We start from the raw sequence: 10,272 nt of genomic DNA, 5'->3' as shown, positions 1-10,272 counted from the left end.
GCAGGAGCAAGACCCCAAGAAAGCTCCAGCCTTAGGGTGAAAGAGCTGGAGGGAGCTGGCAAAAGAGGGAAGAATCAAGGTCTGCGATTTGTCAGGCAAAAGGTTCAAAGGTGTCCCTCTGCCTACTGAGGGGGGATGGTGCCTGTTGTGCCTCCTGCATGGGAGATGGCTCCTCTTACCCACTTCTGCATCTGCTCCTCCGGCCTGGCCCCGTTTTCTGTCAGCTGAGGAAGGTGTATGAGATCCGACCAGCTCCTTGGGGACTGGAGCTGCTGCCTGTGGCTGATCTCTGTGTCCGTAGGATCCACCTGATGGCTGGGCGGATTCCCCTGGGCGCAGACCGGGCAGCAGTGGCAGGTGAGATGGAAACCACCTTCACTGAGAATCTCAGATATGCTGCTGACCTCCTGGCCCAGGTAAGTGGGGAACAGGTCCTGCTCTGTGGGTGCAGCTCTTAAGGTACCAAGGATGGAAAATCCCCGACCAGCCTGGCACAGGGAAGGAGCACTCCCTGCCGCGGTGGTGACAGGCTGCTCCGCAGGGTGACATTACTGTGTTATAGGAGGACATGACTGGACTGGTGGAACCTATTAACAACCGCATCACCGACCCTCGCTACTATCTGAATACCCCGCACCAAGGTAAGGCAGACATCTTTCTCCAAAATCTCCTTCAAGGGACGAGAAGGAGCCCCAAAGTCTGAAAGGCAGGAGGCTGCCTTGGCTGCAGGGCACTGCTGAGGAAGCACAGTTGATGAAGGGAGGGGGTCTCAGGGCTTCACCATGAAGCTTCCTGCCTAGAGGTGATGGTCTCTCATTTCTTGCACCCTTAGCTGCTGCCATCCTGCAGAAGGTGGGGAGGCCCAACCTGAAGCTGCAGCTGGTGAGTCAGGCATTGAGGATCTCCAGGGTCCACCCTCCACCAGGGAACCATGCACAGGCCCCAGGGGAGGGTGAACTTGGGCTTGTTATCCCTTCCTGGGGACGCGGGGAGGGACAGGGACCATAGCACAGCTGTCCTTGATGGCTCAGTGCTGAACAGCTGCACCATCCGTCTCCTCTCTCTCCCACAGGATCTCTTTCACTGCCAGATCATGGATGGGAATTTGTCACGCAACCTGGAGACATACTTCCCACTCATTGGTAACACCCTGCACCCAAACCAGCTCCTCTGTGGCCATGGGGCAGGAGTGGCTTTGCGATGGTGACTTCCTGGCCCATGCTTTGTTGTGGCTGGCTGGGGGCATCGGGCTGCTCTTGGGTCACACCTAGAGAAGGCTGCAGGCAGGGCTGCCTTGGGCAGAGCGTCTCCCATTCCCTCCCTAGATCACATCCAGATCGCGCAGGTGCCAGGGCGGCACGAGCCTGACAGCCCTGGGGAGTTGAACTTCCCCTACATCTTCGAGCTCCTGGAGTCCCTCGGTTACACTGGCTACGTGGGGTGCGAGTATGCTCCGAAAGGTGAGTGGGCCTGCAGGCTGTCTGAGCCCCACTGGCAGGTCCAAGCATGGCGCAGCAAAGACAGGCAGGTCCTGGGGGCTGGCAGGTAGCGGGCATCAGAGTCCCTACCTGGGGGTGAGAGCCCTGCTCAGAGCAGAAGCTGCTCCAGCTTGCCTGGGGGTGCCAGTGGGAGACCTTGTCTGTCACTGCAGGAGACACCCTGGAAGGTCTGGGCTGGCTGCGCTCATACTGGGAGAGCAGAGGGCTGCAGTGTGATGGGACCAGCAAGGCAGCAGAGTAAAACAAATAAACCACTGGAATAAAAGTCAATGGCTTAACAGAGGAGCAACTCTGTCTTCTCTACGACTAGGGGGTAGTGGTAGGTGGGATGATTCCTAGAGCAATATTAGGACCATCTATGTTGTATTTCCCTCCCCTACCCTCATCTACACAAGTACTGTCTGCAGCAAGTCATATTTGGGGATGGCTTGGGCACCACTGTAGGGGACCAGGGAGAGATTTCCAGTCTTCCTTGCTGAGGGGAGCATTCACTCCTTGGGAAGGGTGTGAGTTTTCCCAGTCCAGCTCCAGCTAGTGCCTGCAGTTGTGGGAAGAGGGCTCTGGGCTTCCAAGTTCTGCAGTTGTTGAGGCTGCTGCCAGCACCGACCCTGCAGCAGGTGAGTAAAGTGAAACCAGCCACCCCCTCACAGGCTCCCTGAACCAAGGTAACAGGTTGGGGGCTGCCTGCTCACAGACAGTCAGGGCATTGCAAACCCAGCCAGCCCCGCAGCCAGGGTTGCCTCTGCATCCCTTATGGCAGGCTTTCCACATCCTAGCCTACGACACGTGAGCAGGGATCTAGTTCAGTTTATTTCACAGACACCAGATACATCAATGGCTTTAATGTACATCTCCATAAAACCTCCAGTTCACCCTTCCTGTCCCATTCGGTGCTCTCCTGATGAAAGCAAAGGGCCAGAAGTGGGCAGCCTCACTGCCCAGAGCCCTGAAGTCCAGGACTCTTTCCGCCTAAAGCCAGAGTGCTGTGCGGTGCTGCCCTGTGCAGAAGACGTGCTGTGTGTGCTCCTCCGTGCCTTCCCAGCAGGCAGAAGTCATCTGCAGCTGCCAGAGCCACGTCCCTGAGAGTCGCTCTGCTTCAGCCAAGCACAGCAGCCAAGCTCCTGCCCTTGCGGTTCGGCTCATGGTCAATCAGTATCAAACTCACTGAAAACAGCGCACCAAGGACCACACCAGCCAGCCAACGATGGAGGTGCGTATCATCCCCAGGCTCCTCAGTTCAGTACCCATGTGTGCCAGAAGCAGCGCTGCCTGCAGTGCCAGAGCACAGGTCCCCACCCGGCCCCGAGGCCTGTTCTTCCCCATTGTCACTCATGGCACAGCCATGCCGAGAGAGGTCCGGTACACGCGTTGCTCCAGGACATGGGTGCCAGTGCTAGAGCAGGCCTGTCCAGAGGTTGAAGCAGGCAGTGTTGATAACTGACTCCAGGTGGTGGTACGTGGACACAAGCTGTGGCAGGGGGCTCTCGCTGTTCTGGGGCTGCACTGGGAACGGCTCCCGGAAAACCACAGTGAGGCTCTGCTGAGAGGGAGGAGCAGGTCAGGGGACAGGATTCAGACAAGCACTGTGCAGTCCCTCGCCCAGGTGTGTGGGCACCTTTTTGGCAGTGTCAGGCAGGTACTGCGAGTAGTCCCAAAATGCCAGTGGCACGAAGCTACTGCCTCCTCCTGTGACAGAGGATGTCTGAGCCTCCTCCCAATTCTCCTGGTGGAAATTAGGTGCAAGGACTTGCCCACTCACTCTGTCCCAGCCCCCATGCATCTGCAGTTATACCAACCCCAGCAGCAGCCTCAGGAGAGGAGGGGATCCTACTGCCTCCACAGTAATAGGGACTTCCAGGGAAATTAGAGGGAAATTTCTTCTTCTAAGGCAAAGAGTAGGAGTGCAACAAATGGGGAAGGGGAGGAGATTAAACGCAATAACTGCAATCCTAAAAATAAATGCTGGCTGCTCCATTCTCATTAGTACTCATTAGACTGTACTGACAAGGCAGGGCAAGGGCAGAGGGGAGCAGAGAACAAGGTTCAGAACAGGTGGTTGCAGGAGCTGAAGCAGAAGAAAAACGTGAGAGACTCGGTGCACTGAGATCAGCATCATGGAGGCAAGACACAGGGACCACACGTTCTTCAGAGCTGAAATGCAGCACATCTAGTAGCAAGGGTCCCCTAACAAACTCGTAAAGCCACGAGAACAGCTGTGTAACTGCAAAACAGCAAAGGCACCACCATCATTTAAGAGGGAAGAGAAAGTGATTTGTGAGCCTAACTCCAGCAGCGTGCAAGGCTTTAGAGCAGGCTCAGAGAGAAAGAACCACAAGGAAAATGCAGCTCGGTGTTACCAAAGCGATGTGCTAACACTAGAGTACTCTTTGATAAGGTAATATTTCTAAACAAAGGAATCATGGTATATCTTCTCTGAGCTTCAAGAAAGATTTGATGTAGTGCCATGTGGGAAATTTAGGTAAGCTGAAAAGAGGAATTAACACAAAAATTACAAGGTGAAGATGATAGTGCTGAAAGGGGAAGTAGCAGGCTGGAGAGAGGTTACAAATGGAGTTCCTCCACGACAGGTTTTGGGACTCATGTTGCCTAGTACTTTAACGAATCTGGCACAAAGATGAGGAGCATGCTGATAAAATTTGAGGCACTGATACAAAAGAGGATTGGGATAATGCAAAAAAAGCCCTAGAGACTTTTGAGGCCACAGGAATGGGATGAATGTTAAGTGCAAAATACAAGGTGAGGAACACAAAGGATTTCTGTTACACAATGGGAGTCGTTGAGAGAGGTGATGGAGGGTCTGAGTGTATCGTATCAATGACCACAAGGTGACACTATGACCAGTAAGCCATGACCATGAAAAAGCAAATACCACCCTAGGCTGTATCAGAAGCACCGTGCAGGGACAGAAAAGCCGTAGTGCAACCACAGAAGGCTTTGCTGAGTCTCCTCAGAAATACTGGGTGCAGTCCCGGACACCTGTATTTACAAAGGCTGACCTGAGCCCTGAAAGGCTCTGAACAACAATGAAGCCATTGGGGAAGGGAAGGGAGGCTTAAGAGCTCAGCTTGCTTAACACAGCAACATGGAGTTAGCAAAAATTCCACCTTCAGAAGTGGAGGTGACTTGAGGGGACCAGAGAGGAAGCAGGTACCTGCACAGTGAAGAGTGGTTTCAGCTCTGAGCTACCACTGGCATGAAGAGGATAGAACTGGCCAAGATAAAAGCTCCAGCACAAAATGGGAAGGGTTTTTCACCATGAGGTGGCAGAAGGCACTGAGCAGTCTTCCAGCAGGCACCACCTCTTCTGTTTCCCCTACCTGCTTATAAGATGGAGTGTGATTTGTTTACAAAGCGATCAGTTACGCTGAAGTCACTGCAAAAGCCTCGCTGTGGACTGAAGTGCCTTGTAGATCCCCTGCTCTGACAGTTGCATTCCCTGTGACCCATCCTGCACCGTGACGGGAGCACAGCTGAAAGCAGAGTATTTTTGCCCTCAGGTCCAATGAAGGCCAAGGCCCATGTAGGTTTGCTAGGACCCTCACAGTGCAGGTCACCTTCTACCCAGCCTGCAGCACTGGTGGTGACCCCTCCCAGCCAGACCCAGTGTGATCTGGCTTCAGACTGAATACAGAAGGACTCTTTAGCCCAGATAGAGTGACAGCTAAGAGCATGATCCAAAAGCAACCCCGGAAGGAAAAGAGGATCAACTGCTCGCTGTTTTCCAATACAAGAAGAAAGGGGCATCACATGAAAAGAGCAGAAGGAGCTTCAAAAACAAGCCAAGGAAGGCAGCTCTTCACTTAGACTGCAATTGCCTCATAGAGCTGCAAGTCAGGGGAAATCATGGATGCCAGAAATCAACCAGAGGGAACAAAACCACAGAGGGCTATTAAATAAATGCAAAGGCCACTTCTAGCTCAGGATGGGCCTGAGCCACAGATTGTCAGATGTTGGGACAGTAATTAGGAAAGGTATTACAAGCTTCTTCACCTGCTCTTACTCTCCCCATGCGCACCTGCTCTTGGCCACTGCTGGATGAAAGTAGACCGATCCCTGGCCTGACCCAATATAGCTGCTCTTTTGTTCCCAAGTTCTTACCGTCTTTCCTGAATGGGAATCCAGAAACACAAGAACGAAGCAATCCGTGAACTTCTGGTTGAGCACGACCTGTCAGGAGAGCCACAGCACAGATTGGAAAGGAGACAGTACAAACCCTAGGACAGGGATACAAACAACACACACCCAGGGACATGCTGATGTGCAGGACGAGTGGCATGACAGAGCTGTGAAGGTGCAAGTCTGCCTGCCCCACAGGTGACACTGCCAAACCATAGGGCTACACATGGCATGAGGCTCTGGGGGTGTCAAGTGTCCTGCCTGGGGACAGACAGACACTGCTGGAGCACAGGAGCACACACCTCATGCCGCACCAGTAGCAGAGTGAAGAGCAACATCATGATAGTGCCCACGTTGTCCTGACAGCACGTGCCAGGCTCACACTGTGAGAACCCACAGCAGGCAGGGGCCCTGGACAGGGGAGGGAGGCTGCAGGTGGGCAATGGGCTGTGTCTTACCAGATACTGGGTGCCGGTTTCAGCGTTGTGGAAGTGCCGACAGCTCTGGGGAAAGCGGCTCAACAGCACTTTGATGAGGCTCTGGTACCAGGAGACTGTCATGGTGAGGAAGCATCCCTGCAGGCATGGAAAAGGGCTGATTTCAGCCTCCCACTGGCCATAGCACCAGCAGCCATAATGCTACAGCAGCCTTGAGACCCCAAATCAGACACATCCCTCACAGCCCACTGAGGCATGCTGACCTAGGGCTATTCACTCTCCATAGACAGGTCCATGCAGCCTTCCCCTTCCCCGGCCGGCTAGGAGCTATGTTGCTGCCTCTATGTTCCCACCAAGCAGGAAGAGATGTGCCCTGCAGGCCCTTCACCCGGCACCCTACTCCACCGCCAGAGCAGAACAGTGGCTGCTGTGCACCCCAACTCCATCCCTGCTGCTCACCAGCTGAGGGTCGACATCAGCAATGGATTTCCCATGCACAGCGTCAAGCAGCTCCTCCAGCTCCACCAGCGAGAGCTTGCCTAGCTTCAGCTTGTCGGAAGCCAGAGGCTCCAGAAGGAAGAGGCGCTTCCAGAGGTTATCCCTGCGGCAGTGGCACTTGGCCAGCTGCACCATGCTGCTGAGCTGCTTCTGGGCTGACGCCACCTCGGAGGCCAGCAAGGGGAAAAGAGGCGAGGTGTAGAAGAGCCCTGGCCCCAGTTTGACTTGTGTGCCCCCTGCATAGAACTCGCTGCTGTCCTCCACGTCCTGCCACAACTCCCGCTCTGCTTGCTGCTGTCGCCCCAGGCTCGTCTCCGGCTCCGCTGCCTCCCAGGCCGCCCGGCCCACCACTGGCTCCAGCACTTCCCGCTGCAAGCGTGGCAGCTTTTTGAAGCGTCGCATATCAGCCGTGAGCCGGGGGAAGAGCTCCCGTTGGCTTGTCATGATGACGTAGAAACGCAAGCTGAGAGGAAGGAGACACTTGTGATGCAGGGAAGGGCTGCTCCCTTCTCAGCTGGGCTGCAAATTAATCATGGGCCTCTCCATCCCTGCCAGTTAAGGGTGCTTCTCTGCCCAGACAAGGACAGACACCACACTGCCCAGTTCCCTGCAAGGATCCTCCCGAGACAGCACCAAACCTGCCTGTGATGTCCCAGACAGAGCCAGTCCCTCCCAAAACCCTTCTCCCCAGCCAGGAAGCTTTGGTGTCACGCCTCTGGGCCCCCAGTACTCACCGGAGCATGCGTCTCTCTGCCTCACTCTGCTCCTCAAACGGTGCTGCACTGTGACATACCAGGAGGGACACATCGAAGTCATCATGATGACGCAGACCTTCAGAGTCCTTGTAGGAGCCCGAGCTGGGACAAAAAGCAAATCAGCATGAAGGGGACCTCACTTTGTTCCCCCAGAGCTCTTGGTCACAACAGAACTATTGGGCATGGGGAATTCAACACAGCAGGATTCCTCAGAAATGCTATGGGAAATGTCAAATGCATGTGCACACATGCACACCACCCCTGTTGGCCATCTCAGAAAAGCTGGGCAGAACTGTTGCCTGGCACTATGTAGAATAGTCAGCTTTGCTGGCACCTTGGGGTAGTGTCCCCAGGACTGGGGAGTGCCCACCAATGTCCAGTAACTCCAGAAACTTGCAGCAGATGCACTCACCTGTTCCAAATAGAGACCAGTGCATATTCGTTCTGCTCTGTGCCTGGTGTCCCCTTCTTGTTGTCACTGCCCGTGGCCGGCCGGGCCATGCGTAGGGGTTTCATGTGGTAGGTGTTGGCGTGGTCAGCGATGTAGTTGTACAGCTGGTGCGCAGTGATCATGTTGGTGGGCAGGGCCAGCATGCCTAGTGGAAGAGGACACATTGCTATCATAGGAGATGCTCAGTGCCTCCTACCTGGGCAGAGCAGCGTCCTACAAACTACTCTGGGGGACAGAGCTCTAGAGCAACCCACCTCCCTTCCACAACAGGGCAGCAAGGACTTCCCCTGGAGCTGGGCCCTTGATATCACCCTCTCTCTGTCATGCTCCTGGATGCTCCAAAGGTCAGGTTTATTCATAAAGCACTTGGGAACCTTTTGCCAAGTTACAGGCTGGCGATCAACCCCAGATTGATCACATGTTGAGCTACACACCTTGGAAAACGTGGTTGCGGCCAAATTTGGGGATGTCAGGGTGGTGGGCAATGAAATCTTCCAGGAAGCTGGTGAGATGGTAGCCCTGGCGGAGAGTCATGTGGGAACCCAGCAGATACTGGTGGACTATACGCAAGTGGAAGTCATAGCTGAATGAATGCACATGCATGAGGTCCCGCACTTTGTCACACTCCTCCGTGAAGAGCATAGAGAGCTGTGGAAGGACAGGGAGTCAAGGCAGGAATGTTACCAGGCACCTCACACCCTCCTGGCAAAGCCCTGCTGACAGCAAGACATGGCAGAGCCAGCACAGCCACCCCTGCCCCAACACCAGAGCAGGATGCAGCCAAGAAGCTGTGTGCACAGTGCAAACAGCAGACCTGCAGGCCTGGCCCCAAGGGATCCAGCTTGGTGGTTCCTTCCACACTTGACCCTACTCCTGGTCTCCAGTAGCAGCACAGACTGATCAGCCCTGCCTCCCTTTTGGCATGAGGATCATCCTGCCCTTGAGCTGAAAGCCATGTGGCTGTGAAGGAGGACATAGCCTCCTTTCAGCTGAATGCTGCTCTGCACTGCCTAGTCCCCAAGGGAGTACAGGACACACTGGGGCTGCAGCCCCAGGAAGTTCTGGATCTACAGGCCAAGACTGACTCCCTGGACACCCCTTGAGAGCAGGAGGCAGCACAGGGGCCTGTGGAGAGTGGTTGGACCCAGAGATGGGCAACAGCAGAGTTGCTAATGCCCTGTGCTCAGCGATTAACAGGGACCCAGGCTGGCTGCTGGGAAGCCAGATCCAGCGGTGGCTAGCGTGTCACCACTATGCCCGGAGAGGATCCCTCTGGCACATGGCTATCCCCTCTGCACAGCGTGCTGGTTCTTCACTAGGGTAGCACCAGCATTCACGCACTTACCCCTGGCCATGCTCCCAGCATAACTGCAGCTACTGTGCCAGGGGACAGCGTTGGTGAAGGCCTCAGCCTTGCCTTCACGCCAGGAGCCCACAGTTTTAATGTCTTTTGGCTCTCTGACACCTTTGAGCAGTTGGCCCACATCATAATCCCATGGTTTAAGAAGGGGGCAAGCAGGGAAAACCAGCAGGCAGGAGGCATTGGCAGGAAAACAGGCTGTCCTTGCTCTCTGCACCACCTGCATTGCTGCTGCTGAGTCAGAGGGCAACCCGCACAGCCAGGATGAGCCCAGAGAGGAGCCTATAGCTCTGCCCCAGGAAAGGCAGGGCAAAGAGCAAGAAACAAAGGCGCTGCCTCCACGCCAGCACCTGGGGCCCACCCCATCCTCCTCCCAAGCTGTGCTGCCCACTGTGGTATGTACTGCTACAGAAGGCACTGGCACAGGAGGCAAGAGGCAGCTCCCGCAGCCGGGCGCTGGGGCAGGAAGGGTAGAAGCACAGCCAGTGGGAGGTTCAGCCCTGCAACTGGCAAGTCCTGCCATGCTCAGCATGGCAGCGGGAGGAGAGGACATACCGCAGACTCAGAGACGGAGCTGGGTCCCATGCAGCTCTTGCTGCGAGCTCTGGCTGTAAGAGTGCCCTGATGGAGAGAGATGCACAGCCAGTGGGAAGAGAGATAAGGCACTGCCCAGCCCTGCTCCTGCATCCAGCCTGTCCTGCACAGGCCCAGGGCAGGACAAAGGGAGAGAAGGGGCAGAGGAGCTCAACTGCCCCACCTCGAGGAAATCTGGACTATTTCCAGCATGTGGGAAGGCAGGTCAGGCCCCTGCAGCAAGCCCCATGGCTCTTGCCCGCTGCTCCCAGGACCATCCCCTCCCACTGCAAAACCAGGAAGAGACTTTTCCCAAGTCAGCCAGAGAGAGCCTGGATGTTCCCTGCAATGCCAGCTGCAGCCTGGTAACCGTGCCCTGTGCATGTGTGGGCTTTCCAGGAAAGGCTCAGCAAACCCTCAGGCGAGGTCCTGGCAGGCTTTAAGCTTAGGCGAGCCACCCCTGGCATATATAAGACGCAGCCTTGCTACAGAGCTACCTTGGCAAGGGCAGTATGGTCATGCACACCTCCTGCCTCCGACAGGCTGGGGGGGGGCCGCCCCC

At 55.5% G+C, this 10,272-nt stretch overlaps 2 protein-coding genes across 2 annotated transcripts in view; one reads left to right on the top strand and one right to left on the bottom strand.

Annotated features, from left to right (window-relative positions):
* Nucleotides 1-301: 301 nt before the first annotated feature.
* HYI (hydroxypyruvate isomerase (putative)) lies at nucleotides 302-1,740 on the top strand (the record flags this gene model as incomplete). The annotated part of the gene is made up of 6 exons (XM_009709213.1): nucleotides 302-416; nucleotides 563-641; nucleotides 833-882; nucleotides 1,073-1,142; nucleotides 1,326-1,460; nucleotides 1,652-1,740. Coding segments are annotated over 6 exons (538 nt in total), but the record flags the coding sequence as incomplete, so codon positions are not given.
* A 1,152-nt stretch (nucleotides 1,741-2,892) lies between these two features.
* The window catches only part of SZT2 (seizure threshold 2 homolog (mouse)), a 58,386-nt gene continuing 51,006 nt past the window's right edge, over nucleotides 2,893-10,272 (bottom strand). Inside the window, exons 65-71 of the mRNA XM_009709212.1 lie at nucleotides 8,212-8,425; nucleotides 7,739-7,922; nucleotides 7,306-7,428; nucleotides 6,533-7,034; nucleotides 6,095-6,211; nucleotides 5,619-5,687; nucleotides 2,893-3,036 (exon numbers count right to left, since the gene is read on the bottom strand). Coding sequence (XP_009707514.1) covers nucleotides 2,893-3,036; nucleotides 5,619-5,687; nucleotides 6,095-6,211; nucleotides 6,533-7,034; nucleotides 7,306-7,428; nucleotides 7,739-7,922; nucleotides 8,212-8,425 — 1,353 coding nt within the window. The remainder of the gene's footprint in view (nucleotides 3,037-5,618; nucleotides 5,688-6,094; nucleotides 6,212-6,532; nucleotides 7,035-7,305; nucleotides 7,429-7,738; nucleotides 7,923-8,211; nucleotides 8,426-10,272) is intronic.

The sequence above is a fragment of the Cariama cristata genome, unplaced genomic scaffold (genome assembly GCF_000690535.1).
Source record: "Cariama cristata isolate BGI_N322 unplaced genomic scaffold, ASM69053v1 scaffold41931, whole genome shotgun sequence".
NCBI lineage: Eukaryota > Metazoa > Chordata > Aves > Cariamiformes > Cariamidae > Cariama > Cariama cristata.
Note: the sequence above shows the minus strand (reverse complement) of the source record. Positions and strands in the feature narration are given on the sequence as shown.